General features: G+C 38.4%; 7 protein-coding genes and 9 long non-coding RNA genes across 16 annotated transcripts; 10 read left to right on the forward strand and 6 right to left on the reverse strand.

Annotated features, from left to right (window-relative positions):
* Window positions 1-8: 8 nt before the first annotated feature.
* lat1 (dihydrolipoamide S-acetyltransferase E2 Lat1) lies at window positions 9-2062 on the forward strand. The gene is made up of 3 exons (NM_001022748.3): window positions 9-176; window positions 263-333; window positions 385-2062. The coding sequence occupies exons 1-3, from the start codon at window positions 103-105 to the stop codon at window positions 1689-1691; spliced, it is 1452 nt and encodes a 483-aa protein (NP_587755.1). The 5' UTR covers window positions 9-102; the 3' UTR covers window positions 1692-2062.
* SPOM_SPNCRNA.1123 lies at window positions 2058-2567 on the reverse strand. The gene has a single exon (NR_149974.1). It is a non-coding gene; the product is annotated as a non-coding RNA (long non-coding RNA).
* A 112-nt stretch (window positions 2568-2679) lies between these two features.
* efr3 lies at window positions 2680-5298 on the forward strand. The gene is made up of 2 exons (NM_001022749.3): window positions 2680-2936; window positions 2977-5298. The coding sequence occupies exons 1-2, from the start codon at window positions 2737-2739 to the stop codon at window positions 5171-5173; spliced, it is 2397 nt and encodes a 798-aa protein (NP_587756.1). The 5' UTR covers window positions 2680-2736; the 3' UTR covers window positions 5174-5298.
* Window positions 4040-4338, reverse strand: SPOM_SPNCRNA.6768. The gene has a single exon (NR_196110.1). It is a non-coding gene; the product is annotated as a non-coding RNA (long non-coding RNA).
* Window positions 5247-6808, reverse strand: tef101 (translation elongation factor EF-1 alpha Ef1a-a). The gene has a single exon (NM_001022750.3). The coding sequence runs from the start codon at window positions 6769-6771 to the stop codon at window positions 5389-5391; it is 1383 nt and encodes a 460-aa protein (NP_587757.1). The 5' UTR covers window positions 6772-6808; the 3' UTR covers window positions 5247-5388.
* On the forward strand, window positions 6669-7432 carry SPOM_SPNCRNA.6769. The gene has a single exon (NR_196111.1). It is a non-coding gene; the product is annotated as a non-coding RNA (long non-coding RNA).
* On the reverse strand, window positions 7032-8851 carry SPOM_SPNCRNA.6770. The gene has a single exon (NR_196112.1). It is a non-coding gene; the product is annotated as a non-coding RNA (long non-coding RNA).
* On the forward strand, window positions 8214-10235 carry ugp1 (UTP-glucose-1-phosphate uridylyltransferase). Its single transcript, NM_001022751.3, has one exon. It carries the CDS (start codon window positions 8258-8260, stop codon window positions 9755-9757), a length of 1500 nt encoding a protein of 499 aa, NP_587758.1. The 5' UTR covers window positions 8214-8257; the 3' UTR covers window positions 9758-10235.
* ent3 (ENTH/VHS domain-containing protein Ent3) lies at window positions 9962-12040 on the reverse strand. Its single transcript, NM_001022752.3, has one exon. It carries the CDS (start codon window positions 11887-11889, stop codon window positions 10459-10461), a length of 1431 nt encoding a protein of 476 aa, NP_587759.1. The 5' UTR covers window positions 11890-12040; the 3' UTR covers window positions 9962-10458.
* On the forward strand, window positions 10501-12134 carry SPOM_SPNCRNA.6771. The gene has a single exon (NR_196113.1). It is a non-coding gene; the product is annotated as a non-coding RNA (long non-coding RNA).
* Window positions 12135-12240: 106 nt separating this feature from the next.
* On the forward strand, window positions 12241-12560 carry SPOM_SPNCRNA.6772. The gene has a single exon (NR_196114.1). It is a non-coding gene; the product is annotated as a non-coding RNA (long non-coding RNA).
* Window positions 12553-14554, reverse strand: mae2 (malate dehydrogenase Mae2). The gene has a single exon (NM_001022753.3). The coding sequence runs from the start codon at window positions 14501-14503 to the stop codon at window positions 12806-12808; it is 1698 nt and encodes a 565-aa protein (NP_587760.1). The 5' UTR covers window positions 14504-14554; the 3' UTR covers window positions 12553-12805.
* Window positions 12948-13340, forward strand: SPOM_SPNCRNA.6773. Its single transcript, NR_196115.1, has one exon. It is a non-coding gene; the product is annotated as a non-coding RNA (long non-coding RNA).
* On the forward strand, window positions 13706-14341 carry SPOM_SPNCRNA.6774. The gene has a single exon (NR_196116.1). It is a non-coding gene; the product is annotated as a non-coding RNA (long non-coding RNA).
* On the forward strand, window positions 14514-14794 carry SPOM_SPNCRNA.6775. Its single transcript, NR_196117.1, has one exon. It is a non-coding gene; the product is annotated as a non-coding RNA (long non-coding RNA).
* A 1403-nt stretch (window positions 14795-16197) lies between these two features.
* On the forward strand, window positions 16198-16501 carry SPOM_SPCC794.15 (uncharacterized protein; the record flags this gene model as incomplete). The annotated part of the gene is made up of 2 exons (NM_001355869.2): window positions 16198-16275; window positions 16319-16501. The coding sequence occupies 2 exons, from the start codon at window positions 16198-16200 to the stop codon at window positions 16499-16501; spliced, it is 261 nt and encodes an 86-aa protein (NP_001342931.1).
* Between the last annotated feature and the right edge of the window lie 65 nt (window positions 16502-16566).

Here is a 16566-nt window from a genome sequence, read left to right on the forward strand (position 1 = left end):
GTATCGATAGTACGTTGTCTCACTTCTGCCAACACCACACTGCCTTTTTGTCATCAAAAAGTTTTTATTGAAAAAATCTTTTACTAGATTGAAAGGGACATCATGCTATCAGCAAATATGCTTCGTCGTATGCACCATGGTGTTGCTGTAACTAGAATGCTGCTTGTTTCGAATGGGTAAGTAAGATAGATCAGTATATTGATGCTTCTGGTTCATCGATTAATCGTAATGAATTTTAAACGAAAATCTAATCAGTGTGCAGAAAAGTTCAGGTTAAAAAGTCTGCTCTTTATCCTGTTATGGCTAAGCTAGCTCGCACATACGCTACCAAAAGTAAGTGATTGCTTTTTTGGCTGAGAAATGGCTTTCTAACAGTTACCATAGACTATCCTGCTCATACCGTGATTAACATGCCCGCTTTGTCTCCGACTATGACTACTGGCAATATTGGAGCATTCCAAAAGAAAATTGGAGACAAAATTGAACCTGGCGATGTTTTGTGTGAGATTGAAACGGATAAGGCCCAGATTGACTTTGAACAACAGGACGAGGGCTACCTTGCAAAAATTTTGATTGAAACTGGCACTAAGGATGTTCCTGTTGGCAAGCCCTTAGCTGTTACAGTCGAAAATGAAGGAGACGTTGCCGCTATGGCTGATTTCACCATTGAGGATTCGTCTGCCAAGGAACCCTCAGCTAAGAGCGGTGAAGAAAAGTCGGCTCCTTCTAGCGAGAAACAATCAAAAGAGACCTCTAGCCCATCTAATGTTTCTGGCGAAGAACGCGGTGATCGCGTTTTTGCTTCACCTCTGGCTCGCAAGTTGGCCGAAGAGAAGGATCTTGACTTATCCCAAATTCGCGGCTCAGGTCCCAATGGACGTATTATTAAGGTCGATATTGAAAACTTTAAACCTGTGGTCGCACCTAAACCTTCAAATGAGGCTGCTGCTAAAGCTACAACTCCTGCTGCCTCCGCTGCCGACGCAGCAGCACCTGGTGACTATGAAGATCTTCCTTTAAGCAACATGCGTAAGATCATTGCTTCTCGTCTTGCAGAAAGTAAAAACATGAACCCTCATTACTACGTTACGGTCTCGGTTAACATGGAAAAAATCATTCGCCTCCGTGCTGCCCTCAACGCCATGGCTGATGGACGCTATAAGCTTTCGGTTAACGACCTTGTTATCAAAGCTACTACTGCTGCTTTGAGGCAAGTTCCCGAAGTTAATGCGGCTTGGATGGGTGACTTTATTCGTCAATATAAGAACGTCGATATTTCTATGGCTGTTGCTACACCTTCTGGTTTAATCACTCCTGTAATTCGCAATACTCATGCACTCGGTCTTGCAGAAATTTCCACTTTAGCTAAGGATTATGGCCAACGTGCCCGTAACAACAAATTGAAGCCTGAGGAATATCAAGGAGGCACATTCACCATCTCTAATTTGGGTATGTTCCCTGTTGATCAATTCACTGCTATCATCAATCCTCCTCAAGCCTGTATCCTTGCTGTGGGAACCACTGTTGATACAGTTGTTCCTGATTCAACCTCTGAAAAGGGCTTTAAGGTTGCCCCCATAATGAAATGCACTCTTAGTTCCGATCATCGTGTTGTTGATGGTGCTATGGCTGCTCGATTTACCACCGCCCTAAAAAAGATCTTGGAAAATCCATTGGAGATTATGCTTTAAAATAAAGCAAAAGTCGGGTTGCTCATACTATCATGCAATTATTTTGTCAATAAAGGTGTTTACTCAGGTTATGTTTTCGGAGCTTTAACAGGAGCTTACGATCAATCGTTGTAGGTAGATTGAGCATTCTTTGTTTCTTGTATACATTTACTACTACAATTGGCTGTTTGAAAAAACGATTTTATTTACTAAGTGACTTTGTTCCGTTTCTGTCTTATAATACTTTGCTTGCTTTGCAAGCTTATAATTTTCCTTCCTATGTTTATTAAATATTACTTTTGTTTAGAATTAATAATACTTAAGTAATCTTGTTGATATCGTTAGTATTGACGGCAGGAAGCGCAATAATAGCTACGTTAAGTGCTGTTGGGTATGTAAATTATTGTTGTTTTATTCAATATATTTCAATAGATTGTTGCTTAGTAAGTGATAACCGACATCCCTTGTTTTAAACCAGTTCAAATGTTCGTTTGCAAATGGATATCTTTAATAATGTCTATTGGCATCAAAATCTGGCTTCTTAATTCATAAAAGAGATTTAAAGATATAGGGAATGTTTAAGTTTTAGAGAATATGAGCATGTTCGGTAAGAAAAACTTTCAGGAAAGGTAAGCAGGAATAAGGATATAAGGCATGTTCTATAACCTTTGATAAAGTCATTTAAATATTCGAAAGTTGTTTTCGCAGTAAACGCTTTATTTATGGCTCATGAGTCATTTCTCAATAACAAGATCATTTACATATGTCTGTAAACTCATTAATCTTCAGATCAGTTATTTTTGGTGGCGTGTTCCACTTAAGATAGCAGTTTGCACTAAATAATTAACTGAATTATACGGATCACTTTTCTATTTTTTGTGTTTAGAGGATACCGGTAGACACATTTACTCAAAATAAGCTTACACAAGCGACTCGTTTAAAGTTACCTTAATACGTCATTTTTAATACGTGAAGCTATATATTGATTTTGATCATCGTACTACTCAGAAGTATCCGTTAACCAACTAAAATTGCTGTCCATGTGATAGCCAGTTTTTTAGGTCCTATGTGGTTACTATTTCGTTCTAAGCATAAGAAGTTAGTCCTTCGATGTTTTCCTTCGGGGAAACTAGGAGAAACGGAACCGAATGGGTCACCTCTAGCATACCTAAGTTATTATGCTGCATCCAATTCGAGTAAACTGAGAAAAGTGGCTCATTTTTTAGGGAGTCGTGTTCGTCATAGCTATTATCATAAACGTGATAAGTAAGTTCCTGTTTTAGGCTCTATTTCTAAATGTTTTTAGTGAGGTTATTATCGGATTGAAAATATGCAAAACATTGGTTCAAAAATGTCGGGATAACATCAACGTGATGGCCTCCGAAGTTGTAAATATGCTCCTTGTTGCTAGTTCGTCAAAAAATTTAGAAGTTTTGTCTGCCTGCGTTGATTGTTTTGCTACGTTTTGCGATAATAGTGGAAAGGGGAGTCCTGCCACTTTTGGCAACGAATTCCATTCTGCTTTTAATAACTTAGTCAATTCATTTTTTGAATTATCAAAAGGTATTGATTGTGTTGATCCTCAGCAGTCGAAAATGCTTGGCCTGAAAGCATTCCATGCTTTAACCGCATGCAAGTTTGCTGGAACTGAAGGCGGAATGCGTTATCAACCTCATTTTGCTATACATTGCGTTTTGATTAATTCTTGGAGTGAATCAGATCAGGAGAAGAAGTCATTTATTGATTTGGTTCGTTCCACGGCTAAATCATATAAGCCATTGCCTCCTAGTAGTACTGGTGTTTCATTACCCGAGCATGATGAAGCGGGTGATAATATAGATGTTGCCATTAAGAAGTTATGTATTAGAATTTTGTTCAACATATATACTCAGACAGATCCTCTGTTTATGGCCGAAAGTACGAAGTCCTTGATACATTTTTTTGCAGCAAAATCCGACACTCCGGTAAATCTAGAATACATATCTGTCGTGCTTAACCAAATTTTGGATTGGACTCCTGTTGAACTTCGACATTCGATCTTTTTCTGTTGTCTTCGTTGTTTATCAAGTTCTCGTATTGTCAACTCTGAAACTAATGTGATGGTGCCATACATGATTTACTCCATTCTTAACTCGAAAAACTCAATTTCTGGCTTATCCGTTATTGACGTGTTACGTGATTTGGGGTCGCATCTTATCAACGCTGTCAATTCATTCGATGCTGATGACCAAACTTGGTATAATATGTGTGAATCTCCATCGGAAAAGCTCCCTAGGCGCCTTTATTTACTTTTGGTTTGTATCACCTGTTTAACTAAGCATCAATATTACGATGAAGAATTTGCTGATGTATGGCGAGAAATCGACACTCTTGCTAATTCTGAAACTTCTTCTGCTATACAAATGGTAGCTTTAACAGCTTTTCATAAGCTGCAAAATGAAAAGCTAAATACAAAAAAAGAATCCAGTGCTCCTCTCTCTTTAGTTACCGACTTTTTGTTGCATAGCTGGCCCAAATCCGCTGAACGTCTTCACACTTCCCAGTCACCTTTTGTACGAATAAAAACTGCTGAGGTGTTCTACGAATTTTTGTGCTTTCTCCGTCCATCTTTAATAAATTTCGATACTATTTTACGGAAAAGTGCAATCACATCATTTTCTGTATTATGGGATTTTATATATGAAACCAGTTGGCATATTGAACGTTGGCTCAAGGTGTTTTCGGTGCAGTCTGAATTTTATATTCTAAAACTCATCATCCAAAGGCTTTACCAGCTTTATGGTCCAGTTTCTGTAACAGCGGTATTACCTGCTATGTATCGCGGACTACGACCCTTTGAAAATGATCCTCCTCGCTGTATTGCCGAGGCGGTTACTGCTTATTATATCATCTATATTGGAGAGAATTTGAAGATCACAACTCTTCAGTCAAGTGGACGAAAGTGGCTTGATTCATTATCTAGCTCATTACCTTCGAGTCTCTTGAACAGAGGTTCTTCTACGCATTCTTGGGAGAAACTAACAAATGCCTCTACCGAGGAAGTCATGTTGCCTTTGGACATGGTTGTAAATGAATTATTGGAGAAAAGCCCGAAAGTATTCCCAGAGGACTCTAGACTACTATTTGCTGAGCAATCGCGACACCCCAAGTACACCGATATTATTCAAAAATTAAAGAAACCGTCTCGCGAAAAGTCTTTTACTTCTTCTTCAGAATATTCACTTCCATTTATATCACCGGCTTCGGATTACCAACAAAATCCTTTACTTCATGCTACCAAGTCGCTCGTTTCTATTCACCAGCAATCACAACGTGGAGAAATGGTTAGCACATTGAAACAGGCTCTATCAAGGCCACACACTGCTAGTACTGTCGTACGTTCTCCGTCGGAAATAAATCTTACAAGACAAACGAGCAACCGTGTACCTCTGCTTGATATGTTGAATCTTAATCGTGCTATGTCTCCGACACCTATTCAAAGTCCTCCATATGTACGCACTTAGTTCTACATATACATATTTTGCACTTAAAAAATGAAAAAAAGAATTATCGTTGCAAATCTATATTTAACCATGCAATTTAAATTTCAATTCCTAAGTTATAAGTAAATTTAATTACTGAGTAGTATACCAAATTATATTAATCAACAATATAACATTCACTAGCCTATCCTGATTACAACAACTCAAGATCTACTTAAATCCGAAGTAAAAAATGTTTACTTCTTGGCGCCAGCCTTAACAGCGGCCTTAGTGACCTTAGCGGCACCAGGGGCAACCTTCTCAACGGCCTTGATGACACCGACAGCGACGGTTTGACGCATGTCACGGACAGCGAAACGACCAAGAGGAGCGTAGTCAGTGAAAGCTTCAACACACATAGGCTTGGAAGGAACCATCTTAGCAATGCAAGCATCACCAGACTTGACAAACTTGGGGGACTCCTCAATCTTCTTACCGGAACGACGGTCAATCTTCTCAATGAGCTCAGCGAACTTGCAAGCAATGTGAGCAGTGTGGCAATCCAAAACAGGAGAGTAACCAGCAGAGATTTGACCGGGGTGGTTAAGAATGATGACTTGAGCGGTGAAGCTAGCACAACCCATGGGAGGATCGTTCTTGGAGTCACCACAGACGTTACCACGGCGAATATCCTTGACGGAAACGTTCTTAACGTTGAAACCAACGTTGTCACCGGGAAGACCAGCGTCGAGAGACTCGTGGTGCATCTCAACAGACTTGACTTCGGTAGTGACACCAGCGGGAGCGAAGGTGACAATCATACCGGGCTTGATAACACCAGTCTCAACACGACCGACGGGAACTGTACCAATACCACCGATCTTGTAAACATCTTGAAGGGGGAGACGAAGAGGCTTGTCAGTGGGACGTGCAGGGGGCTCAATGGAGTCAATAGCCTCCAAAAGAGTCTTACCCTTGACGACACCAGCCTTGGTCTCCTTTTGCCAGCCTTGGTACCAGGGCATGTTGGTGGTGGGCTCAATCATGTTATCACCTTGGAAACCGGAGACAGGGACGAAAGGAACGGTCTTGGGGTTGAAACCGACCTTCTTGATGAAGTTGGAGGTCTCCTTAACGATTTCCTCGAAACGAGCTTGGGACCAGCCAGTGGTGTCCATCTTGTTGACGGCAACAATAAGTTGCTTGACACCCAAGGTGTAAGCAAGCAAAGCGTGCTCACGGGTTTGACCATCCTTGGAGATACCAGCCTCGAACTCACCAGTACCACCACCAATAATAAGGACAGCACAGTCAGCTTGAGAAGTACCGGTAATCATGTTCTTGATGAAATCACGGTGACCGGGGGCATCAATGACAGTAACATTGTACTTGGGAGTCTCGAACTTCCAAAGGGCAATGTCGATAGTGATACCACGTTCACGCTCGGCCTTGAGCTTGTCCAAAACCCAGGCGTACTTGAAGGAACCCTTACCCAACTCGGTGGCTTCCTTCTCGAATTTTTCAATGGTACGCTTGTCAATACCACCGCACTTGTAAATCAGGTGACCAGTGGTGGTAGACTTACCAGAATCGACGTGACCGATAACAACGACGTTAATATGTCCCTTTTCCTTGCCCATTTTTTACAATTAAATTTTTTGGCGTGTGGTGAATGACAAAGGCGAAGCATCCTTCTAGTACTACTAAGTGATTTGTGACTGCTCTCCACAAGAAAATATGTGACTACTTTTAGATGAAATCTGGTTACCGAGCTGCAGAAGACTACGGCAAATAGCTGTTAAAGTAGTTTATTGGTATGAATCTTATAGTTTATGTGGAAAAGGTGAGAAAAGCCTATGTATATTTAAAAGGACGTAAAGTCATATGTAAATAATTATTGAAGACTCTAAGGAGTTTATTCCATCATAAGCAAAGCGAGTTATAAAAAACTAAATACTATCCTATAACAACTGCATAGCAGTGTGACAAAATGTGATTAGCAATCGTTAAGCTAATATAAGAAAGTCTGCATTTTAATAATGAACTACGTCGGCCTGTGTTAAATAAATATAGCGCAATAGAACGTAGATTCATTTTTATTAACTATAAACAATAGACCTAAAAGAATGTTGAACAATAGGTAATTACAAGTGAAACACATAGAAAGGGCTTACTCGAAACAATTAATGAAGTAATAAATGACCACAATAATTCAAATCCTCTGTTAGTGTTTTTTAGAAATAGCTGATTTTCTTTATAACTCTATGTGATAGACATTTCACTATACTTGAATTGATTACCTAGCTAGTCATTGAACTAGCTATACTGAAATTTAGGCGAACAAACAGCTTTTTATCAAATTTTCAATTGCGAACGTTTTAATCTGATAATAAAAATGCATGTCAAAAAGTTGTGCAGTATGAGGAATTTTTTTGACTCTGATGGTTGTCGATAATTCCAGCAGAATCATTTAAGCAAAGTCTACTTCTTATAACAATAGAAGTATTGATATGCAAACATAGCATTGTAATCATAAGCTCTATATCTTCTAGTAACTTAAACGTTGCGAGTAATTTCTTAAGTACCATAGTTTGGACTTGTTTATTTCAGCCCAAGCAAACGATTTTCTGTTTATCTGCTTTGTTTTGAATTTAAGTTGAATAAGTTGCATCTTTACCAATCTACTTAATAAAACAAAAGACGTAAAACATAGATATAAAGTGTCTCAGTTTGTTATTTAAGGTATATTGCCCTTATTTCGAAACCATACAGAATGATTTGTCACTGTATGCAAATTAATACAGAGAAGTTTTATTAAATTCACTTATAGAATAAAAAACAAATTGTATCTAATAGTTTTGAGTCTTTTTGTCGAGAACTGACTGTAATAAGACTTAGTGATAGATATACACAATAAAAGAAACTTGGACATTTTTGACACAAAATAACTTGTCGTAATTATCTTTCTAATCCATAGCAGAAAAGAATCCGCCAGTATCTGAACAAGGAGGATATCAAGTGAAAAAGATCACGTTGGAACATCGGAGTGTATATCGTTAAAACTAGTGGTTCATTTCATCCTACCACTCTCACCCCAAAAAGTGGGAGAATCGACAAAACTCCAAAATGTTGCATCGTCGAATTCATTTTAAATCACAGTCCACTTTGGACTTTGACAGTGTTGCAGTTAGCATATCTGCCAGTACGATGAAAAACGAATTAGATAAACTTGTACTGAATTCCAGAGTTTCGGATAAAAAAACGTTTGGCATACAAATGGACAACTTCTTTGCTTTGTATAGAAGATATTTATTACACACAGTTAAAGGTTATGAATGTGATTGGGATTCTATCCGGCCTCTGGGACCCGAAGACATGATAGATTACGGTGATTTACCGTTATGCAAAAATGCTGGAAAGTACTTAAATCGGCTTGCAGTTGTTAAATTAAATGGAGGTATGGGAAATGCGTTGGGTGTGAATTATCCTAAAGCCATGATTGAGGTTCGTGACAATCAAAGTTTCCTCGACCTTAGCATTCGCCAAATCGAATATCTTAACAGACGGTACGATGTGTCCGTGCCTTTCATTTTAATGAACTCTTACGATACAAATGATGAAACCTGTAAAGTTCTTCGAAAATATGCAGGCTGCAAGATTGATATTTCTACTTTCGAACAATCTCGATATCCCCGTGTATTTGTTGACTCTCAACTTCCTGTTCCAAAAGCTGCTCCCTCTCCTATTGAGGAGTGGTACCCACCAGGTCATGGTGATATTTTTGATGCGTTAGTCCACTCCGGTACAATTGAGCGATTGCTCGCTCAGGGTAAAGATTACTTATTTGTCAGCAACATCGACAATCTCGGGGCTTCGGTGGATCTTAATATTCTGTCTCATGTCATAGACAATCAAATCGAGTACTCGATGGAAATTACTGATAAAACAAAAGCTGATATTAAAGTTGGCATCCTTGTCAACCAGGACGGCTTACTAAGACTTTTAGAAACCAACCAAGTTCCCGAACAACATCGAGAAGAATTTATGTCTGATAAAGTTTTCAAATACATTAATACGAATAATGTGTGGCTTTACCTTCCGGCAGTCAAACGCGTAGTTGAAAACCGAGAACTCAACTTAGATATTATGCCAAACATCGAAACCGTCTACTATAACAATGAGCCTGCACGAATTATAGAATTTACGACAGCAATTGGTTCCGCTATCAGCCAATTTAAAAAAACCGAGGGAATTCGAGTTTCAAGACCACGCTTTATTTCTGTCAAGAATTCCTCCGATTTATTCTTGGTACGATGTGATTTATACAACGTTGATCATGGTTCCTTAAAAATTGAAGAATCAAGGCTCGGTTTTCCCCCTCCAGTCGTTCGCATGTCTAATGAATTTAAAGATATCGCAGAACTTTTTTGCCGTATTCCTTACATGCCTAGCATGAAAGACCTAGTTTCTCTATCCATTTCTGGAAATGTATATTTCGGAAGAAACGTGATATTAAAAGGAAACATCGTGATTGTTGCTTCGGAAAATACCATCCTTTGCATCCCTTCCAATGCAGTTTTAGAAAATTGTGTTGTGACAGGAAATTGTAAAATAATGGAGTGTTGAGCTTCACAAAAAAACCGAAATCTTTCTTTTCTCTTTTTTCTTCATAATTTCTACATAATGAATTTTCATATGCGCATCACGATGTTTATTTTAACTCATACCCATTTTGGGACATAACTTTATGACCATAATCGAACTCGTCGCTTACACTACTCTTTCAGTACCATTTTCTTCTGAGGACATCTAGCGATTCGAAATTACTTTACTCTCTTTAATAAACAATTATAGTTTCAATTTTATTTCTCATGTTAAGGATTTGTAAGATTATTTTACTGAACTAAGGCGAATGAGTAAAGGACTCGAGGCTCGACGCTGTTTAGATAAGAAATACCTCTAATATATCAAACTAAATAAATTAATCAATCTCCATCCTTATAAGGCCACCAATTGCATTCCCATTATAGGAAAATGCAAAATTGCAATGAAGGTCATTCTACCGACGTGAATAACATTTCCAAAATTCATTCTAGCTTCACCAACTGTAAACAAAATCGTAAAGCAGACGATGTATAGAGAAATATAAGGACAATAAACAAAGGTATTAAAAAATGAAGCAAAAGAAGGTATTAAGACCTTGTTGCTAACGATCAAGGGCTGGAGATAGTTTAAATGAGATAGGAAACGACTACTTAAATTCCATAGCAAACACATGCTAATAGGAAGTATTAAAAAAGACAAACTAGGAATATAAAAAACAATTATTACAATAGGAGATTGTCGTTGTCTAGGAAGTTTTGGGTTTTAGAAACCGGTTCGCTAGAAGACGAAACAACTCTTTCCCTAGTTGAGTTTTCTTGATGAACTTTGTTTACGGCAGAGGACCACAGACTACCAAAAGCATCACCATTAGATCCAGAAGATTTGGCAGCAGTAGGTTGTTGTGAGGTTAATCCGAGACCGGCTTGTGAAGAGGTATTAGACAATCCGGATGACATACCAAACGCAGATGTATAACCCGTATTAAAGGTAGTAGGTTGAGGTGTAAAGGCACTGGATGATGTGGGAAGTTGATTTAAACTATTAAAGCCACCGAACGAAATTGACGAAAAGGCAGCAGTATTTGAAGCGGGTTTGGCGGAGGGAGCGCTTTGAAAATCATCAAAAGCATCATCGTCATTTTTAGCAGCAGTTGAAGCAGTTTGAGAGCCCATAAAGAGAGAGGCATTGTTTAAGGTGGAAGAAGCTGGGGCAGCGGCAGAACTTTGGAAGTCACCGAAGCCATCATCTTCGAACGCCAAAGGAGCAGAAGTATTTGTTTGTGGTTGGGCAGGAGAAGGCTCATTGTCAAGACCCAATAAATCGATCATTGCAGATTCCTGTTTTGGCTGCTCGGGAGCTTTGTCAGATTGTTTGGTAGTAGTGCGACGTGAGCCACGCGTGGAGTTTGCGGTTGCAGCATCGCTGGAACCACCATCTCCATCTTCATTGTACTCCTCTACATCGTTATCGGATGCATCACGGGAATCACTCATAGAAGATGAATCATGGTATCCATTACCATAATCGGTAAAGCCGCCACCGTCTCCGTAAACGCGAGTTCTATAAGAACCACGGGAAGAGCCAAAGCTAGGAAACCTAGATTTAGAGCTAGTGGAAATCCTAGAATCTCCATCACTACCAACACCTATAAATTTACCACGATTTTGACGCGCTCTCTTGCGTTCCTTACGGATACGTTCGCTATCGTTTAGTAATTCCACCAGCTCTTTAGCTCGAGTTCGAACATTAAGCCCTTGGTCCTTTTGACGATGGTCGATGTAGTGAAAATTACGAAGCATTTTAATAGTTGCTTGATGTGCTCGAGCATCATCTACCACTCTTTCAGACCCGTTCTTGACCAAAAACTCCAGAAGCTGAAGTGCTTTGTAAATTTGACGCCATTCTTCTGCAGTTTTTTCGGTAAACCGACGGTAGATCATTGGTAAAATTTCGTTTAACTGAGAGTAGTTGTGAGTTCCTTGGGCAATTTCCATCATCAAAGAAGTACTAGCGCCCCAGGGTTCATTATTCGTTGCTTCACGAACTCTGGCTTCCATAGATGTATAATTCATTACAACATTTTGTGCTTTACGAACCGCCGCCTTGATATCGTAAAGGTTGATGTTCTTCATCGTCGATTGAATGGACTCCATCTTAGATAATGTTTTACTTTCTTGGATTTCTAGTTCCTAAAGGAATTTATATCCAATTGTTTAAATGAAACTTTTTTAAAGAAGTTTTCGCTTCTCAAAGAACGCGTAGGCAACGAGTATGGAAGTATTGTTGTCGGTGGATGGGGAAATCAGATTTCTCAGTCTAGCCGCGGCTCCTTTTTACTTTATCAAGAAACTGCATCATATATCTTTATTCTGCTTTACTGAGAGAATTTTTTTTTATTGATCTACGAAATTTAGTAATAACGATTTTAAGGGTGTTCACTAAATCCCTTGGGAATACAAAGTTCTATTTACAGGCCCTCCTTGTATGTATATATTCACACACATTTTGTAGGTGTCAAATGCGATTTACTATTTGTTTGTTTCATCCATATACAGATTTCTCTTTCCCTTTTTAATTTATTATTCAGATTAATCTGATTATAAAGTTAACTTGGTGTTTCTATATAACTACCCATTATAAATTCGTAAAATTATAACCTTTATTAAATCAAATGGTTCATTCAATACATAACGGTTTACGGTTTGAATACTCGTGCTCAATTTATTTCAGACTGAATCATATACCATTTATTTCGATTTACTTTTCAGAGTAAAGAAATTCTACCTCTGCTATACTCCAATCTTTTTAATGTATATAGTTGATGAATAACAATAGGAGAAAAAAGCAATAATAATTGATTATCTTTCTACGCATTAATCATTCTTAATGGAAGATGCCTAAATATGTACATAATGTTTCTAATATTCAAATATGAGCATTTGAATAAAACGGGAATTTTCTTTTTAGCAACTTATTGTAAATTCATCTTTCAAAAAATTATTTACATGAATATCTTTAAATACAAGCAGACCAAAAAGCAGGTTTCAAAAAAAAATAAAATAAAAGGCTTTATACAAAAGGCTTGTATTCGGGATTCCATTCACGTTCAATAATCCATTCCTTCAATTTAGCATCATCTTTGGGTAAATCCACAGTGCTCATTCCCTCAGAAACAGCTTGCTTCAAGACTGCAAAAACAATGTGACGAGAAATTTCGCGAGCATTGTTCAAATCTGGCAAGAGGGCTTCATCAGCAGCAAATAAAGATCTGGGAACAGTGGCCAAAGCATCGGAAGCTGCTTTCAGCATACCATCACTCAATAACTTGCAACGGGATAACACACATGCAACACCAAGAGCAGGGTAAAGGAGGGCATTGTTGCATTGGGAAATCACGTATTTTTTACCATTGCGATTGAGAGGAGGAAGTGGGGAACCAGTGGCTATCAAAGCCTTTCCATCTGACCATTTGTCAATTTGATCGGGCTTCGCTTCCATAAGAGTAGTGGGATTAGAGATTGGGAAAATGATGGGGCGCTCGACGTGCTTGCTCATTTCACGAATGGCTTTCTCTGTAAATTTACCCGGTTGACCGGAACATCCCAAAAGAATGGTGGGCTTGACGAGTGCAATAGCACTCTCTAAATTAATGTCTCCAGAAGGGACTTCCTTAAAGTCAGAGTCCTTCTTCAAAAATGGCTTTTGTCCATCAGTAGCAATCTTAGCATGTCTCTCCAAAAGCAAACCGCAACGATCAATCATGAAAAGATTACCTCTAGCCTTATCTAATGAAAGGCCATCTGTCACCATACCGGCAACAATTTGGTTGGCGATACCAACACCAGCAGTACCTGCACCAAAGATCATGATGCGCTGCTCGGTTAAGGGAGATTTCGTAACGTGAAGGGCGCCAATAATGGCGGCCAATGCTACGGCACCGGTTCCCTGGATATCATCGTTAAAGCAGGCAATGTCAGGACGATAGTGGTCTAAAATGCGCTTGGCGTTGGCAAGACCAAAATCCTCAAAATGAATAAAGGCCTCAGGAAAGACTTCACGAATGGCCTTTATAACATTGTCCAAAAAGCTGTCATACTGTTCACCACGAACACGATCCTTTCTCAAACCCATGTATTGATGATTTTTACGATGGGTTTCATTGTTGGTGCCAACATCGAGAACAATGGGCAAGAATCGATTAGGGTCTAAACCCGCGCATAAAGTCATTAAATGTCCCTTGGCAACTGAAATTAAGACACCACCAACACCTTGATCGCCGATACCCAAAATACCTTCAGAATCGGTAATGATAATGTATTCGACACTATCGGATTTTCCAAACTCGGAAAGCTGTTGCTTGATATAAGACAAATCGTTATGATCAATATCCAAATAACAACCCTCAGGATAACGATATATATCGGAAAACTGCTTGATGGCATCGCCTTCGGTAGGTGTATAGATGATAGGAATCATTTCGATCAAATGTTGGCTGATGAGTGCGTAAAACAGAGTTTGGTTGGTGACGCTTAATTGAGAAAGATACAAATTCTTCTGTAAGGGCTCATCACCGATTGCTTTGTACTGGTCATAACAGCGATCCACTTGTTGTTGCAAAGTTTCAACAATGGGGGGAAGACGTGATGAAATCTCAAATTTTTGACGCTCCTCAGGTGTAAAAGCAGTGTCCTTATTGTAGCGAGGAGAGTTTAACAAAGTTACTCCTTTTAAAGGACACTCGATTTGTTCTTTGGTTCCTGCAGGCATTTTCAAACTTCAAGTATGTGTAGATCAAAAATCCAAAATATCAGAATTACTGTCCTTTTCAAATGGGTATAGCCCTACTTTTAAATAACTATTTTTTCGTCAGTTGTTCCGGTAAGACGGTCCACGTGCTGATAGTATAGTGCAATAAATTGTGCGTGTCAACCACCAAACGTCACGATTAGCCCAGTCGACCTCGCAATTTTTACGTTCGGTTATAGCAGTAGTTGTCACTTTAAATGAATGATCCCCCTTCTCGCCACCGATTTTCCTATACATTAGGGACTCGAGTCCAATCAACTAATAACGTAAAAGGATTTTCTTACATTTTGAAACAGATAACTTCGGGTGTTGCCAGGGGACATGGACAGCCGAGAACAATCTTTACAACAATGCCAATGCAAAATCGATTGTCAAGTTTCGAAGAGATTACACATTAACAAGAGGATTTTATTTAACATACTAATACACCTTGCATGCTAACTCGGATGAACAGCCGATTCTTTCATCTTTTGTTGGGCTTGGTAAAATGAGAAGTCTAATAGTCCCCCCTTCAAGAAGGTTGATTAAGGATGTTGATATATATATAGTAATAAGAAATAGCTGCACTATGTCATTTTGTTTATGAAAAACAGGTTTTCGTTAATGCACTTGATTAGTAAAATGCATTTACCCAAATAGAAAACATAAGTTGTTTGCTAGCGATTAAATTACTAATCTAACAAGTTGAGAATCACTCTTTTCCTGGTGAGCTAGTGTATTTTTTTTTTGGTTAGGGCAAAATGCTTATTGAGGGTTGCTTGTTCAAGTAAATAAATACCTTCATAGAACAATATATAGCTTTAGCTTTGTGTTAACTTGGATAATTGTTTATTAATGCAGTTCTAAACAATAAGTTGATGCTTTTTGAATAAGAGGAATTTACTACGCGAAATTTAGTTTGCGACTGTTTCTATTCTCATCTGTTAATGAAAACACGCGCAAACACTCTAGTGGTGTTTTCGATGAAGTTTGGAACAAATCTTTCATATAAGTTAGTGAAATAGACAGGGTAAATAAAATGTCTCAAAATGTTTTAATGGCTTCATACTAATGAAACTAAGACTAGTTAAGATAAAGTTGGATTTTATTTTTATTTTTTTTATTTAAGACAACTAACATGAACGAGGGTTTTGCTTTAGTTACCCATCTGGATTAAATCAGTATCAACATTAATGATAATCAGGAACCAGATTTATTGAGTTTTAAAAGAAATCGCTGTATTTCTTCTTTTTGTTGTTTTTTTGGCTCTGAATTAAAAAACCACATAACGCTGCGTGATCTTTAAAATGCGATGACTTCTTCAATAGACCATCGTTTAATCCCGAATTTAAAAAATCAAGGTACGATACGAAGACATTAGTTTAAATGTTATTTGTTTTTACTGAACATTCTATGGATGAATTTCTTTTCCGTATATTGCTTCAGACTTTCTTTTCTTACATTATTTATGTATCCTGCCACCTCATTTCTTATCGTATATGCTCTCCATCACATTAACTTGGTTTAGCACAACTCTATCGTATCGTTATCGAAATTTACCGAGTGTAGAACATGCTGTTCTCAGACACTCTTATCGATGCGTTGCATTTCTTTACGAGAAACTTCAAAACTACCTTTGACGCGCTTGAAAGCAGCCACATAGATTGAGGCTTACAATGTCAACATCGCGTTTGCTGTTACCAACAACTAACCAACAGCAAAACTCATCACCAGTGATAAAAGAAGTGGACTTGGTAAGCTAGGCATTGCATTTGTACTTTGCTAATACCTTGGTAGAATCAGAATACTCCAATACCTGTTGTTTGGCAAAAAACGAAAAAGCCACCTTTTGTTTCATTTCCTCGACACGAACCTTCTGAAACAATTGTTATATCTTCAAAACCTAGGCTTTTCTCATTCGCCAAAAAAATCAAACCAGAAGCTGAACAGCGAAAACGTAAACGAACAACTGAGATTTGAAGATTTTTTTCAAGGTGATTGCAAAAAACGTTTGTAGGAATTGTTGGCGGCATTTTTAGTTTTTT

This window comes from Schizosaccharomyces pombe, assembly GCF_000002945.2.
Source record: "Schizosaccharomyces pombe strain 972h- genome assembly, chromosome: III".
NCBI lineage: Eukaryota > Fungi > Ascomycota > Schizosaccharomycetes > Schizosaccharomycetales > Schizosaccharomycetaceae > Schizosaccharomyces > Schizosaccharomyces pombe.

Excerpts from the sequence above, each read along its gene's own strand:
- lat1 (NM_001022748.3), top strand. The coding sequence starts at position 103 with ATGCTATCAGCAAATATGCTTCGTCGTATGCACCATGGTGTTGCTGTA. Across the intron at positions 177-262 it reads ATGCTGCTTGTTTCGAATGG|AAAAGTTCAGGTTAAAAAGT; the intron begins GTAAGTAAGATA and ends ATCAGTGTGCAG. Across the intron at positions 334-384 it reads TCGCACATACGCTACCAAAA|ACTATCCTGCTCATACCGTG; the intron begins GTAAGTGATTGC and ends CAGTTACCATAG.
- efr3 (NM_001022749.3), top strand. The coding sequence starts at position 2,737 with ATGTGGTTACTATTTCGTTCTAAGCATAAGAAGTTAGTCCTTCGATGT. Across the intron at positions 2,937-2,976 it reads TATTATCATAAACGTGATAA|TGAGGTTATTATCGGATTGA; the intron begins GTAAGTTCCTGT and ends AAATGTTTTTAG.
- tef101 (NM_001022750.3), bottom strand. The coding sequence starts at position 6,771 with ATGGGCAAGGAAAAGGGACATATTAACGTCGTTGTTATCGGTCACGTC.
- ugp1 (NM_001022751.3), top strand. The coding sequence starts at position 8,258 with ATGTTGCATCGTCGAATTCATTTTAAATCACAGTCCACTTTGGACTTT.
- ent3 (NM_001022752.3), bottom strand. The coding sequence starts at position 11,889 with ATGGAGTCCATTCAATCGACGATGAAGAACATCAACCTTTACGATATC.
- mae2 (NM_001022753.3), bottom strand. The coding sequence starts at position 14,503 with ATGCCTGCAGGAACCAAAGAACAAATCGAGTGTCCTTTAAAAGGAGTA.